At 38.1% G+C, this 21,927-nt stretch overlaps 2 protein-coding genes across 2 annotated transcripts; one reads left to right on the top strand and one right to left on the bottom strand.

The window, feature by feature from the left end:
- The first annotated feature begins 658 nt into the window (after positions 1–658).
- zgc:91910 (Zinc finger protein 706-like) lies at positions 659–4,313 on the top strand. Its single transcript, XM_033975096.2, has 4 exons — positions 659–759; positions 1,702–1,852; positions 3,029–3,145; positions 3,384–4,313. The coding sequence occupies exons 2-3, from the start codon at positions 1,718–1,720 to the stop codon at positions 3,122–3,124; spliced, it is 231 nt and encodes a 76-aa protein (XP_033830987.1). The 5' UTR covers positions 659–759; positions 1,702–1,717; the 3' UTR covers positions 3,125–3,145; positions 3,384–4,313.
- A 70-nt stretch (positions 4,314–4,383) lies between these two features.
- On the bottom strand, positions 4,384–17,880 carry bmp8a (bone morphogenetic protein 8a). Its single transcript, XM_033975829.2, has 7 exons — positions 16,629–17,880; positions 8,834–9,026; positions 8,433–8,581; positions 7,550–7,729; positions 6,875–6,951; positions 6,186–6,296; positions 4,384–5,329 (listed from the first exon to the last, which is right to left on the bottom strand). Exons 1-7 carry the CDS (start codon positions 17,110–17,112, stop codon positions 5,180–5,182), a joined length of 1,344 nt encoding a protein of 447 aa, XP_033831720.1. The 5' UTR covers positions 17,113–17,880; the 3' UTR covers positions 4,384–5,179.
- Between the last annotated feature and the right edge of the window lie 4,047 nt (positions 17,881–21,927).

Consider the following 21,927-nt stretch of genomic DNA (forward strand, 5'->3'; position numbering starts at 1 on the left):
CAGACCTACATTGCAGCTTATTGCATACACACTAACAAAATTGTCTCTTGTGAACTTTAAGCCGTTATAATGCAACCTCCTCAAAAATATACCCGGAGTTGTGTTTTGTTTCTCACATGTTTGAGTAATGCTTCATTATTGTGCTGTCTATATCTCCAAAGATCAAAATGCTGCAACCAATATTTTCCACCTTGTAATGTAGTTTTCATGTTAACATCAGTTTACCTTTTGTTTAAAGAGTGGCAACTCCAGGGGTAAAATTATCCAAATGATTGTAGTGAAAGTGTGTGGAGTTTAAAAACACAATGGAGCACTTCCTGTATTACAACATGGCATTGCAAGGTGGAACAGAGTTTTCCATTGGAGAACTCAGTTTAATATGTAGTGTTTGTGTGAATGAAACAAAACACAACTCCGGGCATGTTTTTGATGAGGAAACATAGCATAGATCTGAAAATAGCATAATATGGGCCCTTTAAAGTAACCATTGTGCTACCTTCAGATGTCCAAAATGCTTAAAATAGGCCTAATGTATATATGTCTATAAGATGTATATCGATCCCAAAACGGATTGACTTTCAGCTCGCAGGGAATCAACACTTAACAATTATAAAGTAATAAACTGAGTGAGGTTGATCGGTCCAGTTGTAATGCTGCTCCAGACCGCTGCGTGGCGCTCTGGTGTTGACCTGTTTTAACCCTGAATCCTCTCCTCATTTGTTTGAAAACGACCAAAGCGAAAAGAGGCGATCCTCGAAGGTAAACACATTTCTGTGCTTTAAACACGATAAATATAACTTGTATTAACCTCGCCGTGTTGCCCTTTCACTCTCTTAAACGCCAGGTTGAGCGTGTTAATGTTAAACGATGAACAGTAAGTTGAAAACACATGTCACATGTTAGCCTGACGTTAGCTTAGCTTGATCTGTTCTAATGGCGACGCCGGTGTCACAGGCCTGAAGAGCTGGGTGTGACGGGGTGTGCTCTTTATGTAAATAAGTAACTTTGATTGTGTGGATTGTATCGTGTTATTGCTATAAATATCCAAATAATAATGGCGGATCATGTGAATTCTGGACTGCGATGCTGCTCCTGGTACAAATGCTATCGCGCTAAGCTAGCCGATGATGCTAAAAGCTGGAGTGTAAAATCGTTGGCCAGCTATTGCAGCATTTTTATGTATTTTTTGTAAGTGGTCTACCCTGGCTTAACATAGCTGTCAGTAGCCGATTGTCCTGTTCTAGCCTTTACATTGGTCTCCTCTGACTTGATCACTTTGTGTGGGTTTGGGCGTGGATGCAGAGCAGGGTTCGCCAATGTCTGTTATTCTTTATCTGCAGCACGCACAACAATCACGTTATCTTCAACCCGGTGTTATTTTCAGTATCATTATCGACTATTTTACTGGTCTGTAATGCTGATTCATGCAGATATTTTTTAACATAATGTTGGTGCATGGTCTCTGATAAATGACTTATTTGCTCACCTACTTTTTGATCATTTGAATTTAGGAGAGAAGTCTCCAGACTGGTTAAGAGAAGTACTTAATAGTTCATCCAATATATGAAATCTTTTCTTCTTGGAGACACTTGCTTTAAAGTGAAATAAAAGATGTCAGTGATGTAAATGTGACTTGTTTACTTACAGTGGTTTGTCTGTTGTATTATTAAATCTTGACACATTTAAATGTGTTTGTCTCAGGCAGAAGCTGAGAGCCATGGCTCGTGGGCAGCAGAAGATTCAGTCCCAGCAGAAAAACGCCAAAAAAGCGGCGGAGAAGAAGAAGGGTCAAGGCGCTGACCAGAAAACAGCGGCTAAAGCGGCACTTGTCCACACCTGCCCCGTGTGCCGTGTAAGCACCATTCATACTCTAACCCTTTTACTAACAACTGATTCCAAGTGTGGGACAAATGGCAAAAAATTAATACCATGATTTGTTTTGGAGCTAGTAATAAACTGAGTGAGGTTGATCGGTCCAGTTGTAATGCTGCTCCAGACCGCTGCGTACAGCTTTTATTTCTCTGCTGTCTTCAAGGTTGTTTTCATACTGCCACTAGTTAGGTCGACGTAAAAGAGCATGCGCTCCGAGACCTGTGCTCTTGGGATGGTATGAATACAACAGTCTCCTTCTGGACCATATTAAATGGCCGGTCCTAGAGTGCTTCAAACAGCACAGGAGGCCTTGGTGTAGTTCCACTCACACTCTGGAGTGGGACGAGTGTAATGTGAACCCAGCCAACCTTGGGCTAAGCTACGCAGTCTACTGTGACTATAAAAGTGCCTGGAGTTGGGCAAAAAAGCGCTCAGATCACTTGTATACATAAATGTGTGCTGCAGAGCAGCTGTTTGATATATTCGTCTGACAAGGAAATTTAGATCCACTAATATCAGTTTTAATCTATTGTCATAGAAATGAGTTCAGCTGAGCACCTGATGGACTCTCGCACAGCTCATGGTGCGTGTTTGGGTTGTATGATGCACGGTGTATGTGAACAAGGCCGAACCAAAAGTAAACAGAACTAAATCTAGTGCGCTCTGGTGTAGCGCCGCAGAGTGCACTAACATGTTTAAAAATAATAGTCTCATGCTGCTACATGTTGCACTGCAAAAAATTTAAACTTTTAAAATTGAAATCATACAGTTGAAATTTAAACAGTTCCCCCATTAAGAGCCTGCAAAGATATATCCAAAAGGAAAATGTTCATCTTGGGTGGTTTTATCATGAATATAAATACCTTGAAAAACATATGCATTCTTGCTGTGAGTGGGGCTGCCTCTTCACAGATCTGACTTGTAACTTACCCTGATGGTATTACCTGCTTGTCCTCATGAAAACTGATGAGATTAATGCCATACTGTCCATACATCCCAGTGCAAAGCAATAACATCTCCATGGAGACAAGCAGGAGACACCTCAACCACATAGTGCACCATAGTAGGACACAGATGTATATGTATTTTTATATCTTTACCAGGATAAAGTTTAAATCCTAAATGAGAATCTAACTTCATATTTCTTATATTTCAGACACAGATGCCCGACCCGAAGACCTTTAAGCAGCATTTTGAGAGCAAACACCCCAAGTCTCCAATGCCCCCTGAGCTGGCCGACGTGCAGGCATAAAGGACTGCTCCATGGACCCTGGTACAGCCTTTAGACTTAAGACAGTGTTTTCAAATGTGTTTAATAAAATGGTAATGCTGATACTACTTTGAAGAAAAAAGAAAAAAAGATATTGAGGAGAATGTTACACACCTGAAAGTGATCTCTATACTAAATATGTATACCTAAATAGTATTAAAACTCTTTAAAATGCTTTAAATTTTACGTAACCAAACCTGGAGTTACCCTGTAAATATGTGTGTAATACTCTTGTTCTCAGAAACCTGATGACCACAGATTACTTTTTGATCTGGAGAGACCACGTCAAATTCGAACACTGGTGACCCCTGCAGGTGGTGGAGAGACCTGCGGGTCGTGATGGTCGTGTGTGTGCTGTGTGTACATTTGTGATTCTGTGAAAATAAACTCAACGGAGGGGTAAAGGACACCAGCGACACCACACTTATATTTATTATGTACAACTACCTTGTGTTTCCATAGGAGAGGGGACCTGTTCCACTAAAGCAGAAAGTATCAGACACAGGCATAACAGAAAAATGGTTATTGGAATCTGCAGTAGGTTAAACTCATGTGATTTCAAAATTATAGATACTTGACAAAGTTTCCACCAATGTGTACAGTGAAATGTTCAGAAGTAGTTGTAAAAAAATTGCATATTTTTACCTCTAAAAATTCCATGTGAAATTGTGAGATCATTTTGTAAGATGGGATAAATGTGTTTCCAAAGTTATAGGGTCCAAATGCATTTTCTGGCTTATATGGGAATAGCCATGGTTCAAGAAATGTACCAACTTTTCACAAAAATGTTTGTAAAAATAGTTTATTTACTGTAATGTTGACATGGAAGTTACTACTTGGGTCCAGACTATTATGAGGACAATGTATTAAACTGTATAGCTTGGTGGAAACAAAATTGGCAATGGCACAATTTGTAACATTAAGTCTACTAATATGCATTCGATTTGACATTTCTAAATATAAACAAAACAGTATAATACCCTCTGAAGAGAAGTATTTAGTTCCATTAACATCAGCCATCATACAATCTAGTATTCATTGACTTTTTAGTTTAACAATAATAAACTCTGCAACTCTGTCCACTGCTGCTTCACAACTGTACCTCAGCAAAACTTATGTATATTTTTCTCTAGCTTGAACATTACCTGCAATAAAACCATCTTTGACAATATTAATTTCAACTTTTTGCATTCCAAGCCCTACATTTTTTTTTTAAATGTTTCTAATATAAAACATATGAAGGCCCAATAACAATGAGAACAAATTACTGTTATTAGTCCCTATAGTTTCAATCATTAGTAAAATAAGTCAAATGTCCACTAATTGATTTCACTGTACTTTTTTTTACCCTTTTGAATAAACTCAATGTATTTAACATGACTTGCATTGTCGGTGTGTTTGGTTGAAATGTGTCAGATGATTTGACTTATCATTTTGCAAGTTGACAGATAAATTAAAACTTTGGGGTGTCATCAAACTTACATGGCAACTCATTTTGGGGTGTTATTGTAAATGGCTTATTCTGTAGTTTAAACATAGAACCCTGTTATAGAAAGTGTGATTATTAGTATCATTCATAGTTTAAAAGGGTTGGACAAATGTTTTTAAACAGATCTTGAAACTATTTTATGTCATTTTATTTAAACTATTTCTAATTAAAAAGAACAAAATGCCTTTGTCCAGTTGACTGAATTCAACCTTTTTTGCTATGGACCCTGCCTGGACAACCATTCTAAAATGTGATTATGTACTCCCAGATGGAACCAGATTTTCCTATTGATTACATTGACTAGACCCTACAACTCATATTACAATAAAAATCTGCATCTATTAAATATGGGCTTACAGAATGCTGTGATGGCATTTGAAACCAAGCAATAGTGTTGTGATGTCGTCTGAAGCTTGTATCAGTTCATATTTGTCTTCTCTCAAATGTTAGTGCTCCTGGATGAGTTTACAAGGTGTGCTGTGAACGGAATCTTGATTTTTGTTAAATCAAATGTTTTTTCATTGTAGTTCATTTCTGATGTGTTGTTGCTATAGACATCCACAGCTCTTGACCACCATGTTCCTATGTTTCTTGAGGATCACATTGTTGTTGTCGTCGTAGAAGAGGACGGAGATTGGGCTGAGCTTTGTGGGGGCGCAGCAGGCTTTAGGGACCTCGTTTGGCTTCAGCAGGTGCACCTACGACACACAAGATATAATAGGAGAACCCAATTAAGACCTGATTATGAAATACTTCAGTAAATAAATCAATTAATAATTTCAAGGTATTTTTAAGTGATAAAATAAAGATAACTGTTTGTTGCCTGTGCTCTTACAGTTTTAAAAAGAGATACTATAATCACATCTGAGCCTGGGTTGCTAGTGTCTTACCCTGCAGACAGAGGACACATCCAACTTTTTCCTCACTCTCATGAAACTAAAAGTATCACATGAACGAAATCTACCTACTTTAATACTTTTACTTAAGTAAAAGTATTAAAGTACCAAATGTACTTAAATAGTAAAAAGTAAACTATTTCATGCAGATTTTTATATCTAATAAAGCTTCAAATGTATTGATTTTGATACAGCTTTGTGCTGAATTTTGTAAATTGATTTTTCCTAGCTGTTTTTATTTGTATATTTTTGTTTGCTTGAGCTACGAATGTGCTAAAAATAAACCCCCAGCCTTTTCAGCAGGTCTCAATAATAAAAATACTTTTTCTTTTCAGTCCAGTTAAAAAATATAGTGGAGTAAAAATTACAGATACCTGCTCTCAAATGTAGCAAAATAAAAGTAAAAATATTTACAGTGCAGATAAGTTTTTACTTAAGCACAGTACTTTACTACTTTTACTTTGTTATGTTCCACTAGCGTTATATGGTCAGGCCATGCCTCATGTGAAAGCTCAGAACCTCAGATAGGCTGCAGATGCTGGGGTTTCAGTAGTGATGATTCAAGTCAGAGAGATTCCTTTTTGGCTTAAACCAATTGAATAAATACAAAATACATTTCATTACAGACATTGATTACTAAATAAGATCCAGTGCTGACCACTTGTTGAATGAGTGCGTGGTTGGTGGCGTTCATGCAGGAGCCCAGAGGATAGAAACACTCTCCATCACAGTAATAAGCCAAGTACCCTGTGGGGGCCAACACCCAGTCCTGAAAGTCGGAAGCGGGACAGAATAAACACGTTACACAACTCGACATAAATTTGTTTAGATACAATGACAGTGGAGTAAATGTGTTATCTATTTATCTTGAGTTAATGTTGTTTCCTCATCAAAAACATACTTGAAGTTGTGTCTTGTTTCATTCACATGTTTAACACACAAACCCTGTATATTTAGACTGAGTTATTCTTTTAAACAGAAAACTCTGTTCCACCTTCTGATGTCCAGTCATACAGGAAGTGCCCAATTTTATTTTTAAATTGCATACAGCTTCACTAGAGTCATTTGAATAATTTCAGCTAATCTCTACTCAACAAAAGGTAAAAGGAGCTGTTAACTTGAAAACTACCACTTCATGACATCATAAGGTGGAACAGAGCATTTTGAGCTTTGTAGATGTGGACAGACTAATAATAAAGGGTTACTCGAATATGTGTGAATGAAACAAAACACAACTCCAGGTCTGTTTTTTAGGAGGTAACAACATTTTAAGATGGCTAAAAGCTCACAATAGTTAAATTTGCATAATCTGAGACCTTTCTTTTCAGTATTAACTGAGAGTCTGACCTTCCAGCCCAAGTCACTGAAGCTGACATAGAGTTCATGTCTCTGACAAGGGGCGCCGTTGTTCACTGGAGTGTGATCTGGAAAAAAAGACAAAAACTAAATCATAAGACGATCTGAAGGAGGTGGTCAAATCATATAATATTTTTAACATGGCCTATTACCTAAAGCTAACTGAGGTACTCACAGCATGAAAAGTAACCAAAACAAGCAAGAGTACCGCTATTTCAAAGTAAATATTACTCAAGTAGAAGTCAAAGTACAGTGTCTGAAAAGTAAAATTTAATTTAAGAATTCAATCTAAATGTAATATTATTACTATGTAAATGAGTGGCTACTATCTACGTCTGACCATTCATGGAAAATTAGCACTGCTGCCTTAGCAATTAACAATTCAAAACTAAATTCTCTCTTTTGAATGGTGAAAGTTCTCAAAATGAATGCTGTGATATCATCCAAAACCGAGCAATAAAACCTTATATAAAGAGTACATACTGCAGCTGTGTGTGATCATATAAATTCATTTCAGCTTCATGTTATATGCAAGAACTTTTCCCTTTCAAAGATATAATATTTAGTTTAGAATTGTTAATTACTATGGCAACGGTCCAACTCATTCAGCATTTTATAGTGTTAATCTTCCCGGTGTGATCATAGCGGTTGTGCTGTGGTACTGACTGTGTATACTGGGCATAGGCAGGTCGGGTTTGGGTTTCCTGCGTCGCTGGTTAGGTCTGACGGCACGAGGAGGACGGCAGGGCACCTGGCTTTCCCTGAAGAAGGTCACCATGAACGGCTGTTTAGAGCGAGGTCCCCTGCGTCCCACCAACCCGATCCAGCCCGCAGACAGAGAGCGATCTGAGGAGGGAGGAGAGGGACTGTGAACTGTGGTATTATTAGATAATAGTTTTAAAAAGGACTAAATACTGAAGTAATTAAAAATACCTAGAGAGCCACATGTGCCATTTTACTTTGTTTTTTTAATGTTTTCCTGTCTGTCTCTATTTAAAAGCAAATGAATAATACAAGGTAAAGCTGAAATCGTTTACATAGCTCATATAAACCACATGCATGTGCAAAAATGTGGAAATCTTAAAATTAGGCTATTCAATCATTAAGTTTTAGTAGTGGTAGGCAGTAGTAATCGTAGTAGTAGTAGTCGCAGTAAGGGCATGGGGTCCTTGTAGAAGTAGTCATATGCACCTAATAAAAGTAGCAAATGTTTATAAATGTGTATTGTGTTTCAGGTAATAGTAGTAGTTGTATGAAGTCAGTAACTGTATTTTGATATTTGTTGTTTATGTCTTGCACTTTAATAACTTGTAGTTTGCACTATGTATAGAAAATTTTGCACATTTGTACATTATCTTTTGTATTGCACTTTTCATATGTAAATTGTTTTTTAATGTTTGTGACAAAGGACTACAGATGGAAATTAGCATTTTGCTAAATCTGGTGCAGCCATCTTTTTAATGCATCTGCACACTGTCCTTCAAATAAATAAATAAAATAAAAAATAAACTAAATAATGCAAGTGTTAATGGATCTATAATGAACTTACCCTCCTCTGTCTCGACGTAGAGCCGGATGCCCAGGTTGCTCCGTGGACGCAGGAGCCAATGGTTTGCAGCTGAGGTGACGTCAAAGGCCAGCCAGCCCTCCTGCCCTGCAGGGATCGACTGCATGTCCAACAGCACCAGCTCCGGCTCTCTGGAAACAAACAACACTGCTCTCAATGGAAAGTGGTTTGTGTACAGACGAGGGACAGTGAATAAATGGCACAGACGAGGGACAGTGAGTTTATGGGTAAAAGGGTGCTGAGATCAGGGTCCACAAGTTCAGATCACAATCCTCTTTAATCAGTACGGGATATCATCCAGGCTCAGAATGACCTTCACCCCAAATAATTCAATGTTAGACTAATGCATTTTCATAGAGACTATGTTCTGAGGTAATACAGACCTGATCCTGTTGTCTCTCTGTATCTCGTACACTGAGATGTGCAGAGTGCGGTTGGACCTCTGTCCCACAGTCAGACTCTTGTAGATCCTAAACTCGGCTGCAGCCACAGTCTCTCCTTGAGGCAGAGGAGTCAGGTCAAAACGAAACTCTTTCCAGTAGGGACGTGGCTGCAACAGATCACGTTCCTGCTCCACTGAGAGAAAGAAGGGAGAGAGAAGAGGAAGAAGAGAGAGAGGGAGAGGAGAGAGGGATAAAGAGAGGAGAGGGAGAGGAGAGAGGGAGAGCGGGAGGGAGAGAGAATCAATACTTTGATTTTAAATTCCATAAAAGTTACCTGTCTGTGTCCCCAGATACAAGGTACACATGTTCAAATCAAATATTTTACTCATAATTCTTCTAATGGCCAAGTTGTTTAATTTGGCATTTTGGTTCTCAAGTTGATTATCCAATCAGAAAGCAGAATGAGCCTCACGTTGAGTTGCCAGTGTCAGTGCTGAAAACCAGTTTGTTTAAAGCTAAAATGACTCTCTCCGACCTGAATTGTCACCACCTAAACCCCAGAACCTGCAGTCAGTCATTAATTAGTGCTAGTGCAGCCTCTGCAGCTCAGTGAGTGAAATCCGGAGATTCTGAGCTTTCACATGAGGGATGGCCTGCAGATTTAGGCACTGGCAACCCAGGTTCAGTAATAACTGTAGAGTGTTTTTTTTTTAAGTGTAAGTGCTCATGCTACATGCCATTTCTTCTAATGATTTGGTTGTCAATTACAATTGATTTTGGAAGCATGTAAGTGAGCAGTACTTTATAGTGAATCAACTGTGACATATGACTCTGACAACTATTGTACGACTTTCACAATTGCAATTAACTACTGCGCTAACTCTGCTAGGAGCCAACTAAAGCTTTGTCAATTTTGGTACAACTCTCACCAAAACAAAGGCAACTCTATTCTACAATTATATCAACTAGGATCAAACTGAATCATATGAAAAAATGACAAACTATTTAAAGATCCACTATGGTAAATGGTAAATCTTTCTATAGCGCTTTTCCACCTTCAAGGTGCTCAAAGCGCTTTACAACAAGGAACAACTCACCCATTCACACACACATTCATACATCAGTGTACACAGACACTGAGGGCGAGGTGGGTTAAGTGTCTTGCCCAAGGACACAACGACAGCATTCATCTGTGTGAGCTAGAATCGCACTGCCAACCTATGGATCAGTGGATCTGACCGCTCAACCATGCATTATGCACTGATCCATCACCTGCTTGTCTCCATAGAGATATTATGACCTGGAATGTTCCACAGTATGACACTAAACTTATCTATATCCATGGAAACAAGGAAGTGATGCCATCAGGCGAAGTTACAGGTAAAATCTGTGAAGAAGTGAGGTTTTTCATTGCAATGAAACACCTGTAATTTAATAAATGCAAACCGATAACATGTACAAACAGACAAGCAGGGGTTAGACCTGTACCTAAAAAGTTACATAGTTCACCTTTAAATGCATAAACTTCAAATGATGAGTGGCATTTCCATACACAACTTTATTACCATTACCAGATGAGAAAGTCTACAATATCACCACTAGATGTCGCCAACCCCTGCATTACACTTACAATCACTCAACCAATCACCATCCTATAATTAATATCCATGGTTACAGCCCACACATCAATGACTCTTAGGGTTTCCTGTCCTTGTAAAACCCCACTTGCCCCACTGAATTCTGGGTAAAATAAAGTGTATTCAGTGGGCACAGAGATGGGCGGGGTCAGCATAGGCACACGAGGGGTACATAATTAGAGGCAGTCCCGGGACAGCGGGCTCTCGGCAGCTGCAGGGCTCTCACCACTAATCACAGGGTACACACAGTATTTTTAGAGACTCTATTTTGATCCTGATTCTGGACGAGAGCGTTTTCAGCGAGTGTCGGTGCAGCCTGTAATTCTGACCAGCTGTGTCGTCGTGGTTACACAGAGCACATGTGAAGGAACTGCACACCCAAATACCATTTTTAATTTAATTGTATTTAATGTTCCACAGTATGGCATTAAACTTAGCACGTCTCCACAAAGGCTACAAGGCCAAGTTACGGGTCAGATCTGTGGAGAGGAAGATCTTGTTCACAGTAATAATGATAGCAGTAAAACATCTGTCCAGATATAAACGCTGAATGTGTTTAATGCTGTGCTGTGGAACATTCTAGGCAAAGCAAAATATCTCCTCCAGAAAAGCTACACCATCCACTTAAACGAACGACATCATGTGTTGTAAAGGCAGGATCAGATGGACAGTGTATTTTACGGTTTTAAATGATTAAATGAAAAGGAACGATACAGTTTGGCTCAGAGCAGCAGCATTAACAGACAAACATTAACAGACAAACATTAACAGACAAACATTAACAGACAAACATGCAGTGGTCGAAGGTAAAATAGTAAAAGTAGTAAAATACTGCACTTCAGAAAAATGTTCAGTTATCTGTACATTTCAAAGTGGATAGTTTTTACTTTTACTTCACCACATCTGAGAGCAGGTGCCTGTACTTTCTACTCCACTACATTTGTGAACAGGACTGAAAAGTAAAAGTATTTTTTTATTATTGTTTGAGAGTTGCTGAAAAAATCTGAGGGGTTTATTTTTTACATGTTCATAGTTTGAGCAAACAAAAATCTCCAAATAAAAGTAGCTAGAACAAACAATCAGTTCAACTGTTTCTATTGAACAAAAATTCAACACCAATTTTTTATCAAAATCACTTCATTTGAAACCTCAAAATCCGTCCAAAATACTTTTATACTTTTTACTCTTTAAGTCCATTTTTAAACAGGTACTATAATACTTTTATTTAAGTAGATTTTTCATGTGATAATTTATTATTTGAGTATTTTTTGCTCTGGAATCTGCACTTTTACTTAACAAAATTGAGTGCTTCTTCTGCAGACATGACATGACAAAAGACAAAAGAGGGGCAATTTAACGGAGATTAAGGGAGATTTATAAGAGGCAGCAGTTGGCCAGTGGTCCAATCCCCGGTCCCACAAACATCCTGTTGTTGTGTCATTGGGGCAAGGCACCTAGTCATGCCTTTTGCAGTATGAATGTGTGTGTGTGAATGGGTGAAGTGTGTGAAGTGTTCAGCTGGCTTAAACTGGATCAGCACTATAGTAATACTGAAATAAACCCAGGACCTAAACAAAACCCAGCTAAAATAATTTGCAAATGTAGTATTTCATTGGCCAGCTTTAAAAAACACTGTAAAGTAGCACCTTCAAATCAATTTATAACATGCCAATAAATCATTTAAAGGGCCCATATTACACCATTTTCTGATCTATGTTATAATGTTGTTTCCTCATCGCAAACAGACCTGGAGTTGTGTTTTGTTTACACATGTTTAACGCACAAACTTAGCCTAAATATGTTTTTTTTTCCCTCAGGCTGAAAACACTCCATTCCACCTTGTGATGTCATGTGGTAATACAGGAATTCCCTATCTCTACTGAACAAAAGTTAAAAGGTAGGTGTTAATTTGAAACCTACCACTGCATGACATCACAAGTTGAAACAGAGCATTTTGAGCTTTGGAGATGCAGCCAGACTAATAATAAAGTGTTACTCAAACATGTGTGAATGAAACAAAAGACAACTCCAGGTATGTTTTTGAGGAGGTAACAACATTATAACATGACTTAAAGCTCACACGAGTCAGTTTTGTGGATCTTTAAGTAATTAGTGCGAGATAAACTAGAGTTATAATTTAGAGAAAAAGTTTTAGCTTCAAAAAACATATACAACATAAAATGACTCAGAGATATTCATTTGGGTAGAAAGCACATAGGATTCGAGACATAACATTGGTCTGCACTGTAAAAAACAGCTCTCACTTTGTTTACTGAAGTCTGGAGGAGTTCGGGGGCTGCAAAGTGGTGTTTTGAAACTGTTGACAGGCAGATTTCAGGGTGTGTAATCTCTCCCCAAACACAGACAGATTAAAGGGACAGGCCAGAGCAGTGTTTGAGTGTCAGAGATAGAGATGCATATGTGGACACAGTGAGAAATGGTGGAGCAGGCAGGAGCAGTCACATTAGAATGAGAGCCTTAGATATGACGTCATTGAAAACTTGAATTAGTGTTGCTATAATTGTAGTTTTAACCACTTCTATCTACTACTATAGAAAATGGGTTACACATTTAAAGTGCACATGACAGGTTAGACTACTAATCTCACTTAACATAAGTAACATTTTAGATTTGACTTGAAACCATGCCTATTCTTTGTTTTTTTTAAATAGGGACAGCAGATGTAACAGCACAGAGGTAATACCTTAACTGTCACCTAGCAACCATATCCAACCAGGAAGTTAAATAAAATAAAAGGCCAAAACGTGTATAAATTGCACATTTACACAACATTAATTCTTTAAGCTATTCCTAAACACACCTGGAGTTCTGTTTTGTTTCATTCACATGTTTGAATAACTCTTTATTATTAGTCTTTTTACATCTCAAAAGCTTAAAATGCTTTGTTCCACATTGTGATGTCATGAAGTGGTAGTTTTCAAGTTAACCTCCTTTTACATTTTGTTCAGTACAGATTGGCAATTCTGAAGTGGGCTGAAATTATCCAGATGATTCTAGTGAAGGTGTATGGAGTTTAAAACCACAGAACACTTCCTGTATTACCACATGACATCACAAGGTGGTGGAGTGTTTTCAGTTTTGACAGAAGAATTCAGATGAATGAAACAAAACAAAAAACTCTAAGTATGTTTTGAGGTAAACTAAATTGTAACATAGATCTGAAAATACCATAATATGGGCTCTTTAAATCAAGGTGTAAATTGCCAGAAAAAATGCCTTCCTTGTGCGCTAATTGTCGTTGTATTTTGTTTTCTGGTGTTGATGACATAAGCTGTTCCCTCATTTGACTGATTTAAAGCTATGATAAATATTTAGGACAGGTACTATCACTCTAAACCAAGTCATAATTAGATAAACATGAAAACCTGTCATATGCACTTTAAATGTAAACTTTGAATTCTAGTGAATGTCTAGATGTGAGTATTTCTAAACAGCACTAACAGGTTCAAAATGGCAGCTTTGTTGAGTAAATAAGCTGACAACAAGCTAAGGAAGATACAATTTGGCACAAGGTTCAAACCCAAACCAAATGAATAAAGGTAATATGCTTGCAGTTTTGGTTTGTATGAAAGATAGTAATGATAGTGACAGTCAAAGAACTTAAAATGTAAAAAAGCAGTCATGAATCACTAAAAAGCTATGAAAACGTAGTCACAGCCACTTTATATTAAGGAACCACTCACCCATTCACACACTCATTCATACCAACTGAGCAACTGTCGCCTTTTAGTAGCAGTAAAGAAACATTACTCAATCTCAGAAAAATTTAAGTTGAGTTATTTATACTTTTCAGTGACGTCACAGTGGGATGCACACCGATATGTTTTTAGATGGTCTGAAATCTCAAGAAAAGGCAGTCGTAGTAGAAGTAAACCTAGGGTAGGATGTTCTGCTATGCCCACTTTAACTTGTGACTGCTCTCGGCCCACGTGTCTGTTGTGGTCGGCACTTCTGGTTAAGCAGTAATCCCATACATTTCAATGGAGAAGTAGAAAAAGTCTTGCCACTAAAAATGTCTAAAATGTTCAATGTTTACGTGATGTGCACCATGACAACAAAACACACGTTCTCTGGGTAGTCTGTGTAGAACGTATTTGCAGTTGAGATTGGTACCCCTATAGAAACTCAGTCCAACAAATGAATTTATAATGGAGGTGTGCGAGATAAGGTCAATAGGTAGCTTTAATTTGAGGAGAGAAACTGGAGTATCTAGAAAACACATAACTCAACACAAAACACATATTCTGAGGTGAGGGTGCCAACTCCTATTCCACGGTACATTTATACAACATACTCGATATTTCGCAATAACACCAAAGTTCGTCTTCAGGTTTATTTATTTTTTTAAGGGCTCATATTACACTGTTTTCTGATCTGTGTTATAATGTTGTTTCCTTAAGTTGTGCTTTGTTTGATGTACATGTTTAACACACAAATCCTGCATATCTAGGCTTTGTTCTTTTTTTAAACAGAAAACACTCTGTTCTACCTTGTCATATTTTAATACAAGACATGCTTTTAAACGCCGTACATCTTCACTAGAATCATTTGGATTTCAGCCCTGGAATTGCCAATCTCTACTGAACTAAAGGTAAAAGTTGGCTGTTAATGTGAAAACAACCGCTTACATAACATCACAAGGTGGAACAGAGCATTTTGAGCTTTGGAGATGTAGACAGACTAATAATAAAGAGTTACTCAAACATGTGTGAATGAAATAAAGCACAACTCCAGGTCTGTTTTTGATTAAGTTGCAACATTCTAACATGGCTATTAATGATTTTCATGACTAAGTCTTGACGCAGTGAAGTAGTCTTGCAGTAGTATTTTTTAAATGTTATTACTTAAATTATTGAGGCAGAAAGTATATCAAAATTTAGCATAAATATCTATATCGCATTTCTAACAGCCACATCACATATGACACACAGTACTTGTTCTTTCTGGTCATATGTGTTGAGGGTCAGAGCTCATAAGTATCAGGAGTGGTTCATGTTGTGTGTCATCGAGTGAAGTGTAGATTACATAGTGGTCAAAGTGACAACATGTTTTAGTTTGTGTTTTTCCTGTTTCCTCTCGAGAGTTGAGCAGGTGAGACACATGGGGCCTGTGCATGGGAGGTACTTGGGGTATTTATTTTTGAAAATTTCTTGAACTATTCCTGAATATTCTGTGTTTACATTTGGGTGCAGACAGAATTTGTGCCAAATTAAACTCAAGGACTAAGTCTGGTGTCTTTGGTGTCGTCAGTTGCTGTCCTCTCGTTCAGTATCACAGCTAACAATGGTATACAATGTTTGTTTTTGTTACGTTAATCTTTTTTTAAATGTATTTTTTATGTTCATCTTTTATTTATTTTATTATTTTATTTTATTCTATTATTATTTTTATTATTTATTTATTTTCAAAAGTACAGATACAAATGTTTATTTTTATTTACATTTTTAGTAGAATATTGGAAAATTTGATTCAAGTGTTTCATCACCATTCACTATTCATTATTCTGTTCAAATCATGTAAAAATATAAACATGTAACTCTTTGTGCTGGAGGACCTGCCCCTTGCTTGTCTCCGTGGAGATTTTATAGTTTTGCCTTCAATGTTCCACAGTATGTTATTAAACTTTCTCTTAACATTACTAGGGCTGGTTACAGGTTAGGTCTGTGGAGAGGCAACTTTGGCAACAATATGAATGCATGTGCTTCCAGGTATTTTTCAACAATAACACCACCTTTAATTGAATAAATGAAGTTAAATATCATACTGTGGAACAATCCAGGCAAGACAATAACATGAAGACAGGCAGATGGCAGCACCTCGGCCAGAAAAGTTGCATACTACTTTAAAGGGCCTGTAACTGATTTTTTTCCCCCATGTGTTTAGGCAAAATTTGTCCTGCCCCAGTATAAGCAACTCTTGAGGTCTGAGAGTTGTGAAAAGTGCTTATAAACTCATCAAGGTGAATAATTAAGATGTTCTGAATGCATAAGGTAAATAAGGAATAACTTTGGACTTCTGCAAACCGTTTAAAGTGAACTAGTTCTGTTTTTCACATTTTTAAGACAGGAAAAATGGTATACATTTAAAGTATTTTGTTGTACAGTTACTTTACACAAGTACACAGAGATCATTCTTACCCAGGTTGACAAAGCTCATGACAGTGTCTGCGTCAGTGACCACGGTTCCGAGGGGAGGGGTGTGTGAGCTCAGAGTGGGCAGTGCCGCAAGGTTCACCTGGGACAGTTTATCCACCGCTCCAAACCTCCCTAAACCCATCCCATTCATCAAGATGTCATTCCCCTCCTCCTCGCCCTCCGCAGACATGGCATGGTACAGGTCCAGCATGAAAAGGGGTGCAGACGAGGGGGGGCGAAGCGGGTGTGGTCTTGGTCGTCCTGGCAACCCCAAAATGGATAATATCTCCTTTTGCATTTCTTTCTTTTCTCTGCCGCTCAACCTGCGAAAACTGGACTGGACAGCCGCGTCTGTGTAACTCCAGAGAGACAAGATGAGAAGGGGGAACAAAATGAGGGTCCTGGGACGATACGGGGGTCGCAAGGGGGTCCGAAAAGTCCTGGTGCAACGACACAAAATCCTGGACATGTTTGTAGATTCCCTCATCGTCCTCTGTGCTCCTCCTTAAGCCTTGATGTCTTTTTGAGGGACCGTCCTGCTTCAGATCTGCTCAGAAGTCCCTATCTTGAAAGTTTATGTTTACGTTCCCCCTTCCTCTCCCACTTCTTCTAATCTAAAATGAACTACCCTCCACCCCTCTCAGCCCACAGCTATAATGAAAGACCAGAAAGATTACACGCATTTGTTATGGGGCAAAGATTGTGTTTACAAAAATATAGACTTTGAAGTTGATAGCAAGAAGTATAAGAAATAGAAGTAAAAGTACGCAAAAAATAGTCACGGCTTGTCCTTACCACTATAAATTACTACGGTTATAGACTGATCAGTTGGTCTTTTCTACTGTTAAAAAAAAAAAAAAAAACTAGGTAGAAGTAAAACCTGACCACTACTGCTATAACCTACTACTACTACTACTACTACTACCACCAACTTTGCCACTAAGGTTAAAAATACAAAAACTTGAGCTGTGTTTCTATAGAACACTAGAGTGAAAAGTACATTTTTACTCACTCAAAATACAATAAAGATTTGAATAAAAGTATCTAGTTACTTTGTTGTTTTCTAGAAGATCTTGAAGCAGGACGTCCCGAGACAAGTCCACACCTGCTGTTAGTTTATCAGCTCCAATTGTAGTTCCAAAATGTAAAAACACACGTTATCATCTTCAAAGTATTCTCCCACTATTCTACTTTCTTCTGCAAAAACGCTCCTAAAAAACAATAGCGTTCAAATCACTGCTCCTACTTCCGCAGCTGATGCTAAACTAAAGTCTTCTTGTGGTCTTTAACATGTGCAGTCCTAGGTCCCGCCCCGTGGTTTCTCCCCCTCCTCCTCCTCCTCCTCCCTCTCTACACCCTCATTCATCTTTCATCTGTCCCACACAACCTCCCTCTCAACGGCTTTTTCTCAACATTTTTGGCTACGTCCGGTACTAAAACATGACCTTAGTGCAAACCTCAAAGTGGAAATAATTTGTCTTTGAAATGTATTCCTTGAGTCGCAGCAGCAGAAGTTAGCCAAGAGTGGACGCTCGCCAAAGCACCTGTTTCTGGGTGTGAGGGTGTTTACATATGCAAATGAGTACAGGGATTTTTAAAAACAGCTATTTAAACACAATTATAAACAGGTGTGCTATGTGGAAGGAGTCCATTTTAAAGGTGCTCCAAGCTGTCTAAAAAGTATTCAAAAAGTACTGCAATTAGTACTTTTTAGCTGTTCTGTTAGTACAACTATCAAGGTTAAGGAATCATTTCATCTCCAGATCTTGTGCTAGGCTGGTCAGGACTAAATGAGCTGGGAAATCTAATTCTTGTAAAGTGAAGTATTAGTTTGGATATCATTAAACATATCTAAGCCTATCTAGCATTTAGTTTTTCACTGGAGGTGTTTATAGCTCACCTTAAAGGTCATATATTACACAGAATTGATTCTCGTGAGCTTTTAGCCATGTTAGCATGCTGTTACCTCATCAAAAGATACCTGGAGTTATGTTTTGTTTCATTCACACATGCTCTGTTCCAATTTGTGATGTCATGAAGTGGTCGTTTTCAAGTTAACACCTACATTTTACCTTTTGTTCTGTAAAGATTGGCAATTCCAGGCCTGAAATCATCCAAAGGATTGATGTGTGTGGAGTTTCAAAACACAGTGGTTCACTTCCTGTATTACCACATGACATCACAAGGTGGCAGGCCTGGGTCTAAGGAGGTGCAAAAGTAAAAAAAAAATGTTTGCACCCTTATTTCAGATGCCTAAAATAATGCCACTTAATGATGTTTTCGGTCTCAGAGATGAACTCAAGTCTAAATATACAGGGTTTGTGTATTAAACAACTCCAGTTATGCTTCTGATGAGGAAACAACATTATAACATAGATCATAGTGTAATATAGGCCTTTTAATGTGGGCAGGGTTGCCGCACAGATCTGGCACATAATTTGGCCTGGTAATGGCTTCTTCTTGCACCAACGAAGATATATATGTTTAATGCCATATTGTGGAAAATTCTAGTCAAACATCTCCATTGAAGACAGTTAAAAAATCCATTATTGTCAGGTGCAAGATATGAAATTTTTCCTGTGCAGTTATGGTACAGAACACAAGACCGTTACACATAGGCGTTGTGTTTTATAAGTACTTAGTAAGTAAATAGTTTTGGTATCTAGTTCCTTTCCTCCACTGGCCAAATTCCCATTTAAATAAACAGGAGCAGAGCTAAGTTTCCTGAGCTGAAGTTTGAAATAACATGTTTATTCGACACACAGAGCAGAGGTCTGTGCAGCTGTGTCCGGGTCCATTCGTCATCTCACTGCCACAATGGGACTCCTCATTCACTCAGGCTCCTGCACTGCAAAATAAAGAAAACATCACTTTGATTAATATGATTTTAGATCAGAATATGCATCTACAGGTAGTTTTGAGTAGGTGCTTCTTATTTACATGTATTTAGGGCCTGTCTAATTCAAATATGCTCTGTAACTTTTCCAGTGGGGGGTCTCTACTTGCTTGTTTCCATGGATATGTTCCACAGATATGGCAATAAACATAGAATATACACATCATTTATTTATAACAGGTGTTCTCATTACTTAAAGGACCTATATTACATCATTCTCTGGTGTGTTATAATGTTGTTTCCTTACCAAAAGCATATTTACAGTTTAACACACAAATTTGCATATTTAGGCTGAGATCTTCTGTCGATTAGAAAACGCTCTGTTCCACCTTGTGATGTCATGTGGTAATACAGGAAGTGCTTCTTCTCTGCACTGTGTACTCCAACTCCATATAGCTTCACTAGAATCATTTGGATAATGTCAGCCTTTTATTTGCCAATATCTAAAAGGTAAATGTTAACTTGAAAATTACCACTTCATGACATCACAAGGTGGAACAGAGCATTTTGAGCTTTGGAGATGTAGACAGACTAATGATAAAGGGTTGTGTGAATAAAACAAAACACAACTTCAGGTATGTTTTTGAGGAGATAGCAACATTATAACAAGGCTTAAAGCTCACAAGAATCAGTTTTGTGTATTGGACCTTTAAATACCTTGAAACCAAGCTTTCCTACAGTAAAGGGAGTTGCCTCTCCCTAAATCTGACTTCTGCGATCTGCTCGTCTCTATGGAGATAGTTAATGCCACGCTGTGGTACATGCAGATGAAGCAATAACATCTCCACAGAGAATAGCAGGTAGCGGACTATACACCAGAAAATGTACATATTGGTGTGCCTTTAAAATTAATTGTGATTTCTGATCAATAAAAAAATGAAACAATGGGCAATATCAAGACACACAAGTCAAATTACAGTTTATACATCTGAAGTTGTGAAAATCTACATGAATGTATCAACGGACACATCTAGATGAATGTATCAACGGACACATCTATATAAATGTACTAACAGACACATCTATATAAATGTACTAACAGACACATCTATATAAATGTACTAACAGACACATCTATATAAATGTACTAACAGACACATCTATATAAATGTACTAACAGATACTTGTGATTGAAAGAATTCTGAACTCAAGTCATTTGAACTTATATCCACTTTTTGCAGTGCACATTCGGCCCACTCCCTCTGTCCTGTGTCCAGTCCAGAGACATGCCAAGAGAAAGAAAACAAACCTGTGGGCAGAGGAACGCTAAAGTCCAGGCATTTGAGATGTACCCTTTTGGGCCTGGGCCAAATGCCCGTGGTCATTCTGGTTTGGTCAGTCTGGATCTGGAGGGCCACAGACGCTTTGAAGAGGCAGACTCAGGACAGAGCTGGGACCAAACTGACTCATGGGAGAATTTCCCTCTGTTCAGTCTCTTCACATGAAACTCAGTTTGTGTTACTTTAACACAAAATAACCAGTTACTTAAGTAGTTTTCTGGCCTTTTGATAAAGCCTTTATAATAACTACTTCACTAACCTTCATGATGAACAAAAATGCCATTCAAAAGGAACAAATAGTTTAAGAATCATTCAATCTTAGTAACTCCTTGATCTTAAAGCTTATACCTTAAAGCCACAGTATGTAACTTTTAGCCAAAAAATAGACCAGAAAAACACATGTTGTTTTTTTTCATTTTGGAATCATGGAAGGTGATGTACCACTTCCAAAAACTTCCATATATGGTACCTAGAAGTAATAATGAGCAGCCTAATGCAGATTTTCCAACTGATGATTGAGATCCCACAGACTGATTAACTGATGAATGTGTGGTCTAATGATCTGGTACAGAATAAAAGCCAGAAGATTGTTGTAGATTTTGGTTGCCTTAGTGATGTAATCTTAAATAGATAACCAGTCCTACAATGAGCGCTAAAGTCCAGGAGATGTCCTGCCCCGAGCAGCACGGTGCAGAGGTGCAGAGGACACCATCATGGAGCACTGGCGCTTAGCTGAGGCCGAGCAAGTGCAGCTACACAGAGTCAGTGGAAGTGATGTAATTTGTTAGTTTATTTCTTATAGAGATACACATAGAACACCCCTCAATGTAGTGTCACTGCAAAATTTGAATATTTTTATCCTTTTTGCAGAAATAGAAGGAGGAGGATTACATAATTTAGGAGAGACTCACCTCAGAATTCAGGGTGAGCAGAGAGAGGTACCTGTCCCTGCAGTAGTGGATAGAAGGGACTATTTCTGAGGCTCAGGCCAGACTGCAAGAAGAGCTGAAACAACTCCACAAAAATATGATTGCTCTCCAAGTTTATAGTGCAATAAAACATAAATCACACAAACATATATTGAATGTGTGTTTTAAAATGTTATGTATACTGGTATTTTGAATGT

Source organism: Periophthalmus magnuspinnatus, chromosome 11, assembly GCF_009829125.3.
Source record: "Periophthalmus magnuspinnatus isolate fPerMag1 chromosome 11, fPerMag1.2.pri, whole genome shotgun sequence".
In the NCBI taxonomy this organism is placed as follows: Eukaryota; Metazoa; Chordata; class Actinopteri; order Gobiiformes; family Gobiidae; genus Periophthalmus; species Periophthalmus magnuspinnatus.

What these genes read in the sequence shown, in the direction of transcription:
- zgc:91910 (XM_033975096.2), top strand. Translation starts at nt 1,718, where the DNA reads ATGGCTCGTGGGCAGCAGAAGATTCAGTCCCAGCAGAAAAACGCCAAA. An exon ending in ACACCTGCCCCGTGTGCCGT is followed by an intron (nt 1,853 to 3,028) that starts GTAAGCACCATT and finishes CTTATATTTCAG; the next exon opens with ACACAGATGCCCGACCCGAA.
- bmp8a (XM_033975829.2), bottom strand. Translation starts at nt 17,112, where the DNA reads ATGAGGGAATCTACAAACATGTCCAGGATTTTGTGTCGTTGCACCAGG. An exon ending in CATGAGCTTTGTCAACCTGG is followed by an intron (nt 9,027 to 16,628) that starts GTAAGAATGATC and finishes TCTTTCTCTCAG; the next exon opens with TGGAGCAGGAACGTGATCTG. An exon ending in TCAGTGACTTGGGCTGGAAG is followed by an intron (nt 6,297 to 6,874) that starts GTCAGACTCTCA and finishes TCCGACTTTCAG; the next exon opens with GACTGGGTGTTGGCCCCCAC.